This window comes from Dermacentor silvarum, chromosome 3, assembly GCF_013339745.2.
Source record: "Dermacentor silvarum isolate Dsil-2018 chromosome 3, BIME_Dsil_1.4, whole genome shotgun sequence".
Lineage (NCBI taxonomy): Eukaryota > Metazoa > Arthropoda > Arachnida > Ixodida > Ixodidae > Dermacentor > Dermacentor silvarum.
Window position 1 is genome coordinate 120,052,052 of NC_051156.1, and position 17,651 is coordinate 120,069,702.

General features: G+C 51.3%; 1 protein-coding gene across 1 annotated transcript in view; it reads right to left on the reverse strand.

Annotated features, from left to right (window-relative positions):
- The window catches only part of LOC125944523 (uncharacterized), a 54,988-nt gene that overhangs the window by 17,816 nt on the left and 19,521 nt on the right, over positions 1-17,651 (reverse strand). Inside the window, exons 2-3 of the mRNA XM_049665020.1 lie at positions 17,226-17,319; positions 14,769-14,861 (exon numbers count right to left, since the gene is read on the reverse strand). Coding sequence (XP_049520977.1) covers positions 14,769-14,861; positions 17,226-17,289 — 157 coding nt within the window. The 5' untranslated portion in view covers positions 17,290-17,319. The remainder of the gene's footprint in view (positions 1-14,768; positions 14,862-17,225; positions 17,320-17,651) is intronic.

The window sequence follows — 17,651 nt, forward strand, 5'->3', positions numbered from 1 at the left end:
ATAAGGAGACACATAAAACCCATTAACTCGCTTCATTTCGTTAATTTACTCTCACTGGCCAAAAAGGCCTGCTACGAAAATTGGCCAGATGCACTTTGTCAATTAAATTGTGTAACAAAGACTTTTGCTTTCATTGTATATCACAGTGCCCATCAGCTCGGTGTCCCCAGAGCTTACCCATGGCGTAAGAATCGCCGGCAGGAACGCGCACCAAGTATCGCGTTCTAATCGCTCAATATTGTACATAGTACCAGAGACTGTACTGCGGAAAAACCATAGTAGATAAAATAATTGGAAATAAATGCCTTGAACACACGAATATTGGTTAATAATGCGAAACCATTATATGTCCCCTTACTCGTAAAAGTCGGCGGTGTGACCGAATGATGCATCGTACCAAAAATGGCTGACGGCAGAGAGTAGACTACATAAAAAATACTCGAATTGACGTAAAATTGCTCAAAGAGATTCCTGCAATAAAGTAAATTAGTGCCCTCGAAAGGAAAACTAGGTAAATTTCGGTCTGGGTGCGAACCGAACCCAGGCCTACGGGGTGCGAGACGAGCGCGCTTCCCCTCCGCCACGGCAGCGCCACGGTGTGGTTGATTAAATGTGTGCCTAGCGGTGCATTGTTGGGCACGTGACGGCGCAGCCAATGGGTAGCGCCCGTCAGGAGTGCATAAAATAAAAAAAAGCATTATTTTCAACTTGAGTGCGGGCAAGCGAGCTCGTCATCTTGGTGCGTTTTCATTTGGCCTTCCGACGCGCAGTTAAAACGCAGGCGAGAGCTTGCGCGCACAAGAAACGGGCAGAAAAAAACATTTCACCATCGCGAGTATAATGATTTCGCATTCCCGCGCGTAAACAGTCTTAAGGTGGTCTGCCGAATTTCAAAAGTTACAGATTCTATGCAAAGACGGAAGAGGAATACTTAAAGCATTTGTTCTTTACTGGGCTACCGGCAAGGCCCCCCACGTGCTTCATACCAATGCTTATAATAATTTTGCGCTGAAAATTGAAGATACTGAACAGAACATAGGTCTGCGAACGATTTCAGTATACACATATATATTGTAGTGAAGAAGAGGGACGATGCAGTGGGGCATCCTTACCAGCGCTGTCCAGTGGGTCAGTCTCTCCAGCGCATCGCTCGGACTACACCGCTCGCGCTCGTGGTTCCCTGAACTGATCGAACGGTCAGTCCGAACGCTTGCGTGCAATAAACGCCTTTACAAGTGGTGGAGAGTGGTACGCTCGAACGCATCCTGGAGCTTCGATCCTGTACCCTCTATTCAACCATGTCTCAGGACGCATCTCAGCCGACGACCCCGCAAACGCCTCCTGCACCCTCCGTCGTGTACTCTTGTCTACCTCGCCACAAGGATCCTCCTGTTTTCAGCGGCACAGACGACAATGACCTGGAGGACTGCCTGTCCACGTACGAGCGAGTAAGCGTCATCAATAAATGGGGCGATGCCGCGATACTAAGCAACGTGCTCTTTTACCTCTCCAGCGTGACAAGCCTCTGGTACAACCACCACGAGACGGAAATTCCTATATGGTCAGCGTTCAGGACCTCGTTAGTAGCTGTGCTTGGTCGTCCTGCTGCACGCAAGGTGCGAGCAGAATCCCGCTTGCGAGAACGAGCCCAACAGCCGGGAGAGTCTTTCACTAGCTACATCGAAGATATCCTGGACTTGTGTAGGCGCGTGGACGCGGCGATGTCGGAATCAGACAGAATACGAAACGTTATGAAAGGAATCGAGGACGCCGCTTTCAACATGCTGCTCGCTAAGAATCCACAATCCGTCCACAGAGATCGTTACGTGATGCCAAAGTTACGCGGATCTACGCAGGCAGTGCTCGTTGACTTGTCGGTCTTCATCACGCGACGAACATATCGCTGGTCTGGCTACCACCTTCGACCAGACCGCACTGCTTGCGGAAATTAAGGCATTCGTTCGGGAGGAAGTAGCCCGCCAACCCTCCTTGGTACCATTTGCTCAACCGCCGCATGTGCCACCGCTTGCTTCGACTATCGTGCCTCCGCTCCGCGGCGGCATCGAGCATAAAATCGCTGAGGTATTGCCCGACCAATGTCACCATGTTCCTGCGCCTATGCCACTGAGCTACACCGAGGTCGTAGCTCCATCCCACCAGGCCACGGCACCAGCACCAGCACCACTCAGCTACGCTGAAGTCGTCGCGAGGCCCCACCCACTCTCTGCGCATGTGCCCCTCACTTTTGCCGATTGTCGTGGCTTGGCCACCAGTGCAGCCCGCTATACAGTCCTATCACCAGCCGCTCCATACCGGGCGTGCTCCGACGTGGGCGGGACCAGCCACAGCGAACCGGTGGCGTACGTCTGACAACCGGCCTATATGCTTTGCCTGCGGCTACGCCGGTCACGTAGCCCGTTTCTGTAATCGTGCGCAGCCGTCCAGCGTCGTATTATCCATGCCAAACCGCTCGCCCCGTCAGTCTTACGAGCCACCTTTCGGTGTAGTAGTAGTAATAGTAGTAGTAGTAGTAGTAGTAGTAGAGGTTCAGGAAAGGAGAAAAGATGCATGTTTCTGCAGCCCTTATAGACCTTTCGGTGTGTCACCAACATACCGCCCGCCGCCGAACACCCTCGCCGTTCACCCTCGCCGAACACCCTCGCCGAACACCCTCGCCATTGCCCATCTCCACGCCGGCGCTCGTGCCGCCCCTCGGGATGCGGAAAACTACCAGTCGCAGTCCAAGAGCCAAGGGCTGCGACAACGTCGAAGTGCACGAGTCCTCATTGCAGCCCTTCCAATGTGATAGACGTGTTTGTCGATGGTGTCCGCGCATCTGCATTCGTGGACACAGGCGCAGCCGTATGTGTTATGGACGCTACACTTTGCCGCTTACTTCGGAAAGTCACGACGCCTCTGTCCGGACTAGTCCTTCGCACAGCCAGTGCTCAGCATATTCGACCCTTGGCGTCTTACTGCTCGTGTAGAAATTCAGGACGTTGTCTACGCCATAGAATTCTTCGTCCTTTCCTCCTGCTCTCACGATGTCATCCTCGGCTGGGATTTTCTTTCGCGCCACAATGCCGTTATCGATTGCGCATGGGCTGAAACATAACTATTGCCGCTGCTCGATTTGACGCCCACTGACGCTCCGTCGCTTTCCAGGAAACTGATCGTCGAAGCCGACGCTTAGGTTGCTCCCAACGCCTTAATGATCGTGACCATGCACTGCAGCGGCCTCTCGGACGCCATTGCATTACTTTCCCCATCTGGCCGTTTACTCGCAAGGAAGGGCCTGTTGCTACGTTTTGCGACCATGGACATCGTCAAGGGCACTAGCACAATTTTCGTTTGCAACCCGTGGCCAAACCCTGTCATGCGGCTCCGAGGAGAATGTGTTGGTACCCTGGAAGCCATCGACGACGTGCAAGTTATCGACGTGCCCGACTACCCGAATTGCACCACCTACTGTACGCTCAGTGTTGTATCTATATCTGACGCATTGCCCAGAGATGTATTTGGTTCCTCCATCGCTGGAACCCTTACGGCGGCCCAGCGTTCACAGAAGCTGTCCCTCTCGGAAGAATTTCGTTTGTCTTTCGACGTGGGGCAAGCTTCCCTAGGTCGGACTTCCACTGTAACGCACCACATCAACATTGGTTCTCACCCACCATTGCGACAACGCCCGTATCGCGTTTCTGCCAGCGAACGTCGTGTGATTAACGAGCAAGTCGACGACATGCTTCAGCGCGAAGTAATTCGACCCTCTAAAACACCATGGGCTTCTGATGTCGTCCTTGTTACAAAGAAGGACGGCTCCGTAAGGTTTTGCGTCGATTATCGCCGGCTCAACAAGATCACTCGCAAGGACGTCTATCCCCTGCCACGCATAGATGACACAATTGACTGCCTGCAAGGAGCCGAGTTCTTTTCATCTCGGGATTTGCGCTCCGGGTATTGGCAAGTACCTATGGAAAAAGTCGATCGGCCGAAAACAGCCTTTATCACGCCCGACGGCTTGTATGAGTTTAACATCATGCGTTTTGGACTCTGTAATGCGCCAGCGACATTCAAGCGCATTATAGACACAGTTCTGTGAGGCTTAAAGTGGCACACAGGTTTGTGCTATCTTGACGACATCGTAGTTTTCGCGGCCGACTTCCCCACGCACCTCGAACGCCTCCGGCGTGTTTTGACGTGTTTATCGAACGCCAGCCTACAATTAAACATGAAGTGCCGATTTTCTGCACGGCAACTCACGAGTATTAACTATGCCGTTTGCAAGGACGGAATTCTCCCCGACCCCGACAAACTGCGCGCCGTTGCCGAATTTTCCAAGCCAACGTCCATAAAAGAATTGCGCAGTTTCATCGGTCGATGCTGGTGCTTTAGACGCTTCATGCGGAATTTCGCCGCCGTCGTATTGCCCCTCACGAAGCTCCTAAGTGACAACGGGCTCCTCACCTCGTGGTCGTAAGAGTCTGACGAGGCGTTCACGAGTCTTCGTCGTTTCTGACTCCCCCCCCCCAATTTTGCGCCACTACGATCCGACTGCCCCTACACGGCACACACAGATGCCAACAGTGTTGGCCTTGGCGGTGTCCTCGCGCTAACGCAAGCAAGGGTTTCCTGAGTCTGTCGTCACTTATGCCAGCCGAACGCTTACGAAAGCCGAGAATAATTACACCGTGACAAAAAAGAATGTCTCGCGATCATCTGGCTCTTACTAAGTTTCAGCCATATTTGTATTGCCGGCCCATTTTGATGTCATCACGGACCACCACGCACTATGTTGGCTGCGTCATTGAAAGATCCGTCAGGCCGTCTTGCACGTTGGGCAGCTTCTCTGCAATACTGCAACATCCGCGTACTCTACCGCAGCGGACGACACCACTCGGACGCCGAATGCCCTCTCCGCGCTCTCCCTTTGCTGACAACAATATAGCTCGGTTGACTGTGTCTTCCATCGACTTTCCGCACCATCGCTCTGAGCAGCGCAAAGACCCCTGGATTGCGTCGCTCATAGGCTGGCTCTCTGATCCATCGACCAGATCAACAACCCGCGCGTTGCGCTGTCAAGCTCCCCATTCCGCCACTCGCGACGACCAGTGCTTCACCGGCGCAATTACAGCTCCGGACGGTCGCCAGGTAGGTCGTGAGAACTGCCTCGTTAGCCTGTGTTCCGAGATATTGCGCAGCTTTCCACGCCGATCCCCAGTGTGCCCACTCTGACGTTTCAAGACTTAGCCAGTGCCTTCAACAGCGGTACTACGGCGAGGGATGCTACAGCTACGTTCAAAAGTTCGTACGCTCTTGTCCCGATTGCCAGCGCCGGAAATCGTCACCTCGCCTCTCTCCATCTGGGCTGCAACCTTTACCTTGCCCCACCCGGCCCTTTGGGCGCGTAGGTATAGATTTGACGGGCCCCTTCCCATGACATCGGCTGGAAACCGCGGGCTATTGTGACAGTTGACCACCTTACGCCATACACTAAAACTGCGACGCTTCCGGCAGCTACTGCGCGCGACGTTGCCTCCTTCCTGGTTCGTCGGTTCATTCTACGTCATGGGCCACCCCAGGAGCTGCTCAGTGACCGCGGACGTGTCTTCCTCTCGAAGTAGTGGAGGTGTTCTCTAAGAGTGCCCACGTTGTTCATCGCACAACAACGGCGTACCATCCTCAAAAACCATTGGACTCACGGAACAAGTCAACCGTACGCTCGGCGATATGCTTTTAATGTACGTCTCCTCCGACCACACGAACTGGGACGCCAATCCGCCCTTCTTCACCTACGCGTAAAATACCGCTACGCACAGCACTACTGGTCTTTTCGCCATATTTCTATTGTACCGCTGTTACCCGTCGCACACCAGCGACACAATGGCCCTCTTCCATTATCCGGCTCTTGACAGTCCCAGATTGTCCGAGAAGCTTCACAGGCAACGCTCATTGGCTGAAAGCACTGCTTCGGACAGTCCGGGACTGTCGGGGACGAATAATCGAAGAGGCCCAATGCTTCCATACCGGCCCGACGCATCTGAATGTGCGCCCATTTCTGATACGGTGAGACAGGCCGAAGAGTGCCGTGACCTCGCCCGGGCCTTAACCTCCAATGACCAGAGCGCCAGAAGACCACTCGCGGGTGACACAACCTCTGCGCCCACCTTCTTCCTGGAGCGCTTGTGTGGCTCTCAGTTCCTTCCGCTGCACCTGGTCTGTCTTTCAAGTTAATGCCCAAGTATGAAGGTCCCTACCGCATCGTTGAGCGTGCATCACCCGTCAACTATGTGATTGAGCCCGTTGAACCATCTTCGGACATGCGCCGTCGCGGACGCGACATCGTCAAACGTCCCAGCGCCTCAAGCCGTACTATAATACCCTAATAGTGACGACTGTTAGGTCGCCGGACGGCTCCCTTTGCGTCCCCGGGGTAATTGTAGGAAAGAGAGGGACGATGGAGTGGGCATCCTTACCAGCGCTGTCTAGTGGGGCAGGCTCTCCAGCGCATCACACGGACAACGCCGCTCGCACTCGCAGTTCCCTGAACTGATCGGACCGGCAGCCCTAACGCTTACGTGCAATAAACGCCTTTACATATATATATATATTGTCACGAGCCTCTAGAAGTGGACTTGAAGGTTTAATAACCCGTAGAGCAGCTGGCTCTCGGAAGACGCGACGGTCGGGGCTGGCTCGAGCAGAGAAGGGGCGCGCGGTCTTCTTTCTTCTCTTGGGCTCGACCCACTCTTGCCCTCGACCCACTACCTACAGGTGGCAATATCCCCCCTTCCGAACAAAAGCATCGCCTCGATGCTAAAAAAATAGGCGTAGAAGACAACGACGAAGAAGGCCGGCAAGCGAAAGTACACAAAAAAATGTAGCCGTCACGCCGGCACAGTCAATGAACGAAGAAGCAATCTCCCAAAGATAAATGAAAAGTAGAAACAAGAAGGGAATGAGAGAACAAAAAAACGAAAACAAAAAAAGTTACGGACGCGCAATGTAAGGCTTCATGCGCACAACATGAACTATGTCTGAGCTCGGTTGTCTTTGTGTCCTACTCCGTGTCTGCGATGATGTGTCCGGAACAACTTCGTAGTTTACGTCACTGACGCAGCGGAGCACTTTATACGGACCGAAATACCGGCTCAGCAGTTTTTCACAGAGACCACGACGGCGAACGGGGGTCCACACCCAAACTTGGTCCCCGGGGTTGTAGGACACGTCCCTGTGGCGGATGTTGTAGCGTCGTGCGTCTGCCTGCTGCTGCTGGCCGATATGCAGCCGCGCGAGCTGCCGGGCTTCCTCAGCACGCTCTGCAAATTCCTCGGCGTCAGTTTTCAATAGGTCAGCGTCTTGACACGGCAGCATAGCGTCCAGCATCGTCTGGACTTCGCGACCGTAGAGAAGGCGAAAGGGCGTGAAGCGCGTCGTCTCTTGCACGGCGGTGTTATACGCGAAGGCCACGTAAGGCAAGATCTGATCCCATGTTTTGTGTTGAACGTCTATGTACATTGCGAGCATGTCTGTGACCGTCTTATTCAGTCGCTCGGTAAGTCCGTTGGTCTGCGGATGGTACGCGGTCGTCTTGCGATGCCTGGTGTTGTTCAATTCAAAAACCTCGTCCATAAGCTGCGCTGTGAATGCTGTCCCTCTGTCAGTTATTACAGTGGAGGGAGCACCGTGACGCAAGACGATGTGGCGCATGAAGAAGTGCGCTACCTCTGAGGCCGTGGCTCGTGGGATCGCCTGCGTCTCAGCATAGCGTGTTAAATAATCAGTCGCGACGATCACCCATTTGTTGCCGTCGGCAGAAAGGGGAAACGGTCCGAGAATGTCCATGCCGACTTGGTCGAAAGGCGTGTGAGGTGCTTCAATTGGCTGAAGTAAGCCAGCCGGTTTAACGGATGGTGTCTTGCGGCGCTGGCATTCACGACAGCCTTTAACGTACTGTTTGACGCTTGCCGAAAGCCCGGGCCAATAGTACATTTCGCTTACTCTAGCGAGTGTTCGTGAAAGGCCTAAATGACCAGATGTCGGTTCGTCATGGCAAGCGAAGAGGACGTCGTCGCGCATGTCCCTTGGAACCACCAGGAGGTAAGCACGGCTGGTCGAACGAGCATTCTTCTTATACAGCACGTTATCTCGCAGACAGAAGGACGTCAGCGAGCGGGACAGATGGCGTGGTATGGTTGTGTCGCGACCCTCTAAATGATCGATGATCGGTTGAATCTCACCGTCGTCACGCTGCCGTCTGCTCAAGTCCGACGAACTAATGGCGCCCAGGAAGCCGTCATCATCCTCTGTTTCCTGACTGGCAGGATCAATGGGTGCGCGGGACAGCGTGTCAGCGTCTTCATGCTTACGGCCAGACTTATAAACGATGGTGATGTCAAATTCCTGTAGCCGCAAGCTCCACCGTGCCAGTCGTCCTGAAGGGTCGCGCATGCTTGCCAACCAACAGAGGGCATGGTGGTCCGTCACTACTTTGAAGGGACGACCATAGAGATAGGGGCGAAACTTGATGATCGCCCACACGACCGCGAGGCACTCCTTCTCCGTAGTCGAATAATTCGCCTCGGCACGGGACAGGGAGCGGCTAGCATACGCTATAACTCTTTCCACTCCATCTTGAAGCTGGACGAGCACTGCGCCAAGGCCAATGCTACTGGCGTCGGTATGCACCTCAGTATCAGCATCATCGTCAAAATGTGCAAGAAGGGGTGCTGACTGAAGGCGCTGTCGTAATTCAGCAAAAGCCACCTGTTGCTCATTAGGCCACACAAATGGCGTATCGTCTCTTGTAAGGCGTGTCAGGGGTTCCGCTAGCTTCGAAAAGCCTTTAATAAACCGGCGATAGTAGGCGCACAAACCCAGGAAGCGCCGGATGGCCTTCTTATCGGCAGGAGCTGGAAACGCGGCCACAGCGCCAAGTTTCTCTGGATCGGGTCGGACCCCTTTGGCGCTTACTACATGACCGAGGAACTTGAGCTCTTCGTAACCAAAGTGGCACTTTTCGGGCTTAAGTGTGAGGTCTGCCGATCGGATGGCTTCTAGCACACTCCGTAGGCGGTGAAGATGCTGCTCGAACGTTTCAGAGAAGATGACCACATCATCCAGGTACACAAGACAGGCCTGCCACTTCAGTCCAGTAAGGACAGTGTCCATCATTCGCTGGAAAGTAGCCGGGGCTGAACACAAGCCAAAAGGAAGCACTCGAAATTCATAGAGCCCATCTGGAGTCACAAAGGCTGTTTTCTCGCGGTCTCGTTCGTCTACCTCGATTTGCCAGTACCCGCTTTTTAAATGGAGAGAAGAAAAGTACTGGGCGCACCGTAGTCGATCTAACGAGTCGTCGATACGCGGCAGCGGGTACACGTCCTTTTTAGTCACGTTGTTGAGCTTGCGGTAGTCGACACAGAAGCGTAGCGTTTCCGTCTTCTTTTTGACAAGAACGACCGGAGATGACCACGGGCTTTTGGAAGGTTCGATGACGCCATCGTCAAGCATCTCTTGGACTTGCGTACGTATGGCTTGGCGTTCTCTTGCCGACACGCGGTAAGGCTGCTGGTGTATCGGCGTGCGTCGTCGTACGTGATGATCCTGTGTTTAGTGATGGAAGTCTGGCGTACCTTGGAAGAATGTGCGAAGCAGATCCTGAATTCAAGCAAGAGCTTGCGCAGTGCTGTCTGGCTATCGGTGGACAGTTCAGAATTGATGTCAAGATGGCCCAGAGACGTGTCTGCTGTCTCCACTACTTCTGACGTGAAACAGTTGTTAACGTCTGCTATTGCGTCAGCAAACGCTAACGAAGTGCCGCGGAACAGGTGTCGGTGCTCGTAGCTAAAGTTGGTAACAAACAATTGCGAATGACCAGCACGAATCTGTATAACACTGCGAGCCACACAAACACCTTGTTTCAGTAGGTGTTCCAAGTTACTTTCGGCCACCGCTTCGCCATCGCGTAAGCCACAGCATGTGACGTCGACGAGGACACTGGCACGTGGAGGAAGCGTTACACTGTCAGCAGACACACGAAGTACGTCGTCGCGCCGTCGGCCGTCTTGCACGTCGATTGCTCGTTCGGCAGAAAAAGTGATACGACGCTCTTGCAGATTGATAATCGCGCCGTACTCCTGCAGGAAGTCAACCCCAAGGATAACGTCGCGGGAGCATTCGCGTAAGACAAGGCAGCTCGCTACGAATGTAGATCCTTGAATCTCAACTCTAGTCGTGCAGGCGCCCAGCGGAGTAACGATGTGGCTGCCAGCAGTCCGAATCTGCGAGTTATGCCAGGGCGTGATCACTTTCTTCAGCTGCGTTGCTATTTTGCCGCTTAGTATCGTGTAGTCTGCGCCGGTGTCCACTAAAGCACTAACGGCATAACCGTCAACAGTAACTGGTATATCGAGCGAAAGCCGGTCGTCCCGTTCAGTTGCAGGTGGTGTCGGGTCGGTATCTTTCCGTAACTGCGTCCGTCGAAGGTCTTCAGCGCTTCGACCGTCAGCGACCTCGCCCCCAAAGATCGCTTCAGTTAGTTTTCCCGGCGGGGACTGGTCGACCACTCGGGAGAATACCGCTGGGGCGGAGGTGAAAATCGTCTCGGAGACGGCGAACGCGACTGCCGCCGGGCAGGCGGTGGCAAGCGCTGCTGGGACAGGTATTCCTGAATGTCCCGGGGTCGTTGGCCGTATCGGGGCGGCGGCGAGTATGCGGAAAAGCCGCGAATCCCAAGGCGCCGGTATGGGCACTGGCGGTACAAGTGGTCAGCTTCACCGCAGTGGAAGCACAGAGGCCGCGAATCGGGTGTGCGCCAAACATCCGACTTCCGAGGGGGCGGGCGTCTATCGTCGACGTAGTGAACCGCTTGCTCCGTACGATGGGCAAATGGAGCGGCATGAACAACGGGCGGCGGCGTGTACCCAGCGTCGTAGTACGGTATCGGCTGCACCGACTGAACTGACACCGTAGGAGGAGCACGAACGAATAGCGGCGGAGAGGAAGCAGGGCGCTTCAGGGCTTCCGCGTAAGTCGCACGAGGGTATTCAGGAGGTACTGCCGTAGCGTTAGCAGGAAGCAAGGTATCACGAAGCGCCTGGTGCAGTTCGTCCTTGATAATGCTCGCTATGGAGCTTACCGTAGGTTGCGGTGTTACAGCGGCCTTTTTCAACTCTTCACGCACTACAGAGCGGATGAGCTCTCGCAGTGAGTCGCCGTTGCTTCCTATGGCCGTGAAAATGTCAGCAGCAGACATGCTGTTCGCTTGCCGCTCATACAAGTTCGAGCGATGCAGAAGCATCTTTTCCATGGTTACGGCCTCGGACAAGAACTCCGCGACCGTCTTCGGAGGGCTCCGTATGAGGCCAGCGAAGAGTTGCTCCTTGACCCCACGCATCAGATGACGTAACTTCTTCTCCTCCGTCATTCTTGGATCCGCTCGTCGGAAGAGGCGCGTCATGTCTTCGACGTACGTGGTCACAGTTTCGTTTGGCAACTGGACACGGGCCTGAATCGCTCGTTCCGCTCGTTCGTGGCGATCAGAACTGGTGTAGGTCTCCAGGAGCTGACGACAAAACTCGCGCCACGACGGCAGTTGCCCGTCGCGGTTCTGAAACCACGTACGCGCGCCATCCTCCAGGTAGAAGTAGACGTGTCTGAGTTTTTCCGTGTCGTTCCATTCGTTCACGGAGGCCACGCGCTCGTATTCGACCATCCAGTCTTCGACGTCTTCGAACACTGTGCCATGAAACGTCTTTGGGATCCGTGGGCTCTCAAGTGTGTAACGGTTCGACATCGGACTTCCCGTACCGGTTGGGGCGGTTTGAAGGGTGGCGCTGGTCATACCGGTCGATGTGGTGGGAACCGTAGCGTCGATGACTTCTGGGGACAGTCCCCTGATCCTGCGGCTGGCCCGATGCACGGGTGTGTCGACAGGCACTGGATTCGTAGCGCGGATCCTTGGAGGGGTCTGCAACATCCGTGAGGACGCTTACCCCGCACCTCCACCAGTTTGTCACGAGCCTCTAGAAGTGGACTTGAAGGTTTAATAACCCGTAGAGCAGCTGGCTCTCGGAAGACGCGACGGTCGGGGCTGGCTCGAGCAGAGAAGGGGCGCGCGGTCTTCTTTCTTCTCTTGGGCTCGACCCACTCTTGCCCTCGACCCACTACCTACAGGTGGCAATATATAGCAGTGGCGACGGAAGTCAAGCTACTGAACTGGACGGTTCAATTGCGCATTCAGAATGTTGGCACAATAAACGCGCAAATGTAGAATCGCTTGTGAGCTGCTCTGTAAGTTTATTGGATGCATAACTGCTGAAACCAATATGCAGCGCTCGTAACGCTTCCTTCAAAGCATTCGCCACATGGGCCAAGCCCAGCTTGGAATAGTTCTCTCACAAGTGATTCTTATCAACGTCAACCATTCAGTAATTCCCGTACGTCACCTCGTGCGTTCGAAGCTGAAGGTGAATTGGCGTGCAGGACCGTCAATAGCCAGTTTCACACTAGCCTGATATGGCCTTGAAGTGTCTTCAGCGCAAGCTGCCTGCATCGTGCTATGGTGTGCTTCATTTGAAGATTTATAATTCAACGTACGGGAACGTAAGCATAAAAAAACACCACCCAAGCACTCCGTACGTACAGATGGTTAACCAGCGAAGCTGAAACTGCGGCCCCGGTGTTCAGCAGTGGGTTAATCCCAAAACTGTATTGAAGCGTTTCTCAATTATTGGTCACATGTTTGTGTTTCTAGTGGAACGCAAGTGCCAATGGTGCGCGGATGCTGCAAACCACCACGCCGAGCTAACTCTAGATATCGAACGCATGCGGCAACGGCGAGCCAAGGAGCCGGCGTTTCGGGCAGAGCAGGTACGACGCAGTGAACGACGTCACTAACGGCGCTGCCAATGGCGAGCGCGCTTGGGTGCGTCATAGAGAACGACATAACTGAACACGTAGCGAACATGGGACAAACGGTTTTTTGTTTCGCCTAGCCATATACAGCTTTCGCTGTAAAAAAGGTCAGCAGGTGTAGCGCGTTCTATTGCCACATGGCAGACATCTCCTAGACAACCTAATCCATTAGCGTTGGCAAGTTTTGTCTGTGCTGGTCCATTTGGTACGGCCAAGGACGCTAGGGGTAGCTTGAAACTAAGTAACAATGCGAGCGGCCTAGCTACTAATGACTTGCTCTTCAGTTCAGCTAATGGCGACCGAGAGCTCATTCGCCTTGTCGTGGCGATGAACGACAGCGACAGCGGAGCCATCAGTACAATTCACGCTGAAGCCGGAGGCAGGGGCGGCGCAATGTTTAAAACGCTATTTCTTAGCCTTGTGTAAAGACTACGTACGTGAAACTCGGCAAATAACGTGCAGATCATGTACATTGAAACGAAAGTTTTACTCACCTACGTAAGCACTTTGTAGTTCCTCGCGTACGCTATCATAAAGCTATCTAATATAATAAGTGTGTGGGAACGCCGGAATGCACTAAGCTCTTCCGTTCTCCAGCCTATGTCAGCGATATGTGCCAATCCTAGTCGCTCCGACCAAGCCTACGTCATCCCCACATTCGATATGTCCTGTTGAACCGAAAATTCTAATCACAGCACGCTTCTGTCCATGGTACTATTTAGCGGCAACTCCTCGGGGATGTCACATCACACTGTCAATAATAGATGCAACTCTTTTATGGCACAAATTGAGATCCAATGGCATTTGTATCCAATGGCATTTCTACCCAACGACGTTATGGTATCCATCTTAATCTAGCGCATCGACTGAATCCCGAAATACGCCATAAAGTTTTAAATTATGAGACAGCATTTAAAATATACGTTTGTATCTAGCGCTGCCAGATTAATTATTCAAATTCTCGCGCGTACAAAAAATGTGGCTTCATGTTGTAAGGATGGATTGTTGTCCAGAGTGCCCATGATCGGGCCGTCAAGCTCGGCTTTGCGGTCTTGACCTGGGACTAGCCGGGTGGCGCGGGGTATCCCTTGCGTCTTCTCTTGACCTCAATAAAGTTATTTCACTCACTCACTCATGGTGTAAGGTTGCTGGAGAAGACGCTTGCTGCATCAAACATCTTAGTTCCTAACACACGCAATGAATTAGCATTAGAAAACTGAAAACAATGCCCAGCATGTAATACTAACGAGTACTGGTATCACTGGCCACTGTAACTCCCTGTACTGCTGTGTGACATTCTGTCGATATAGATTGCGCAGAATAATGCCACTTTTAAACTGCAAGTATTTGTTTCATCTACCGCAAATAATTGCCAGAGACTGCCTGTTGACAAAACTTTCAGGTGGAAAATACACATGGCACCCTGTCGGCGCGTGTTTACGAGGAACTAATATATCGGCTTTCAAAGCTCTGAAAGAAAGATGGAGAATCTGCCTTAACCATTTTGGTAACGCCAAGAGATTTCTATAATGTTCCTAAACTGATATAAACGTTGGTTGGTCATATGTTCTTGGTCAAACGTTGGTTGGTCATATGTTCTCCATCGGCAATAAATGTTCAATGTCTGCACAAGAAGACGACGGTGCACGGTATTGATTCGTTACTGAAACGCACTGTACATTTAACCAATTTTGGTTTCAGCCATTCATCCTTCATTGCAATAATCACACACAACAATAAGCATGCATAGCATCGCATACAAGAAGCCATCGCGCTTAACGGTAATTTGTTAGTACATGCACGGTCTCTCAGTCCGGTTGTCAGGTGGTCTCATTCTTGGCGTGAATACTCACGTCCATCACGCGATCCTTGCCCGATGTAAGTGTTTTTGTTTTTGTCGAATACAGCAGGACACCACTCCTGAATGCACTTTTTCTGCGGACAATCTGCAAGGAAATGTGAATATGATTACTGTCTCCCCGTGGATAACTTATGCTTTTAATGTACCAGACAGACACCTATGCACAAGTATCTAGTCGTCAGCACTAGAACGTGTACGCTGAAGGAATCGTTAATCGTCCCTAGAGGGCAGGCGCAGGCAGGGCAGTCAATGTTAAGCCAGCGGGCTTTTCTGCGAGCAGGTGAGGTGGCGGTGATTAGAAATATAATGATGAGCAATTCTCACTGGCTTATCGTGCGCAGTCATTTCGCCTTCTCGTCTCACAAACAGAACGACTGCAGTGTCAGCGTCAATAATATGTCTCAGTGTGGACTGGCGTCTGGTTTTGAAATTGGACGTAATGCGTTTTCAGTTTAAAAGTATTATACATATTAAGACGCGGCCTAAAATTTCACCATCCTTGTTGAAACCTGAACTCTTGAAAATGGAACGTTAAGAAGCCGCGCAACTTTGATCTCATTCACAATAAAATGCCACTGCCATTAGTACAATTTGGTAGTCTGCATACGAAGAAGGCATTTGTTTGAATCAATTGTTTCTTAACTGAGACGTAGATTCCAATGTTGCAGGTTATGATGAAAAGCTCATTTGTTGACGCCATCTGTCCCGTCTTAGCTCGAAGGAGCTTTCAAATCAGCTTTGTACCAGTGTTTATGCTAAATTATTTAAGATGTCTGAGTCACATAAGTTGTAAATTCTGCAATAACCGGCACCCTCACCAGCTCCAGTAACGCTACTCAAACGCGCGTTAGAATACTTTTTTATGGTAAAACTTTAGAGTGGCCAGGACGCAGCTTATAGCGACAAAATGCATTGGACTAGGTAGGTAGGTGCTTTTTATTGCGGACTAACTGAATAGATTCAAAACATTACGCCTCCGTCTACTACACCCGATTTCACTTATATGCGAAAAACAAAATTGGTAGAAAAGGGAATAACCAAACTAAAAAAATACTTAATGGCTCAGAGACACTCACACCTACTAGACAAAAAACGCTAACGAAACACAATGCCCCTTGTATTTGGAGGACATGTCAGTACCGATAAACAAATATCTAACTGACCCGAAAGCTGTTCTTTCAAGGCAATTCACAGGCCATGTTTCAAGTATTGTTCCAGCAGCATGTGGGCTGTGTCCTCGTTGGCCACGCCACACGAACATGATGCGGAACTTGTAGGCTGTATTTTATCAAGAATGTATTCTTATTGGGGGGGGGGGGGGGGTGACACAACAAGGTGAAAACAGCGAAACAACATTGTCACACATCGCGGTATGTTCCCATATACACTGAATGTCCGCCCAGGGTCTACGGCACAAAAATTTATCTTTCGTACTTATCATCAAATCATGCTGCAAATGATCCTCTCCCTGAGAGTTTCGTAACAGGTTTATCACTTCATCGCAGATCAGGACTGACCTATGCTGCCAGTGTCTGTTTGCTAGAGTTGCTTTACCACTTGTTTCAAGTAGAGCGAGGGCTTACTTACTGCTAATGGCTTACTCTGTTAAAGAGGTTGCCCGAGTTAAGGAGAGCAATGTTTGTCGCACATTCCACCAATGGAAGTTAAGGAAAATGTACTAGTCATTTGGGCTAAAATAAGAACGTGCTGGGCAGGGTGAAAGCCGAATCATGTTTTCGGCGACAGTATCACACGCAAGTAGCGTACAAACTTGGTACGTGAATGTGACATAACTTTGCAGGCAAAAGAATGCCTTGGCATGCACACCTTTAGTCTTTTGGAGGACCCGTTGTAGTAACGTCCTTTTTCTCAAGTGTGCAGATACGCCACAGCCATGGGTCAAACATGCAGCTCATTGTGCCAAAAATGGCCTACCACCACCGGTTGCATAGATTGGTTGCACATGTCCAGCGGAGATGCAGGTATGTGTCAGGCCTATGACCTCGACTTTTTCTTTAAGTCTCGTATTGCATATTCCTATTTTTAAGTGTGTTTAGGAACTCGAGTATTCCTGTCAAATTACCTTGGCTCTGTAAACTTGTGGTTTGGTATTTGTCGTATCTTTACGTTTGGAAGTAATATGTAAAAAATGTATATTGCGAGTTATGATCACTGCTGCATCGAATAACTACAATTACACACATATTCGCTTTACTCAGCAATGCGCGGGTAGTAACTCTGGTAATACTGCCAGAGCAATGTACATTTATTTATTTATAGCATACAGAAATATCACTTCAAATTTCTATTTCAGGGTGTTTCTTCTTACTAGCAACAAGTGTGGTTCAGAAATCGGTAGTAAGCTAATAGGAAAATTGTGCGGGGAATGCACATATTATAGTGACATGCAAGGTCCTCATAATTCCTGACAGAAATCAGAATAGCTTACGTTTTCCATACGAACTGGCCAAGCAGAGCAAATGAAGGAACGCGCTGGTGCAGATATGATTCATCGACCCTTGTGAAATAGTGAGCCTTGCTTTCTGAAAAACAAATATGCGCCTAATGGAAATTGAACACTGTCTACAAAATTACATGCATTTTATTTATCGCTCAATATTTCATTCAAAATTGTAACTGTTGTCCTCTAATTTTCAATGTCCTTAACGGCAAAAAGACGTGGTGCGCTCTCAGACAGAGACCAGAGACCAGACTCTAGACAGAGACCACAGTTGTTATGCATGTGGTTATTCGCGTTCAACCACATGCTCCCACACGGCCGAAATTGTTGCCTTTGAACACGTAGGAAAACCGCCCATTAAGAATACCTCATGAAGGCAGAAACTAGAAAATACTCGTACGTATCAAGGAGTAA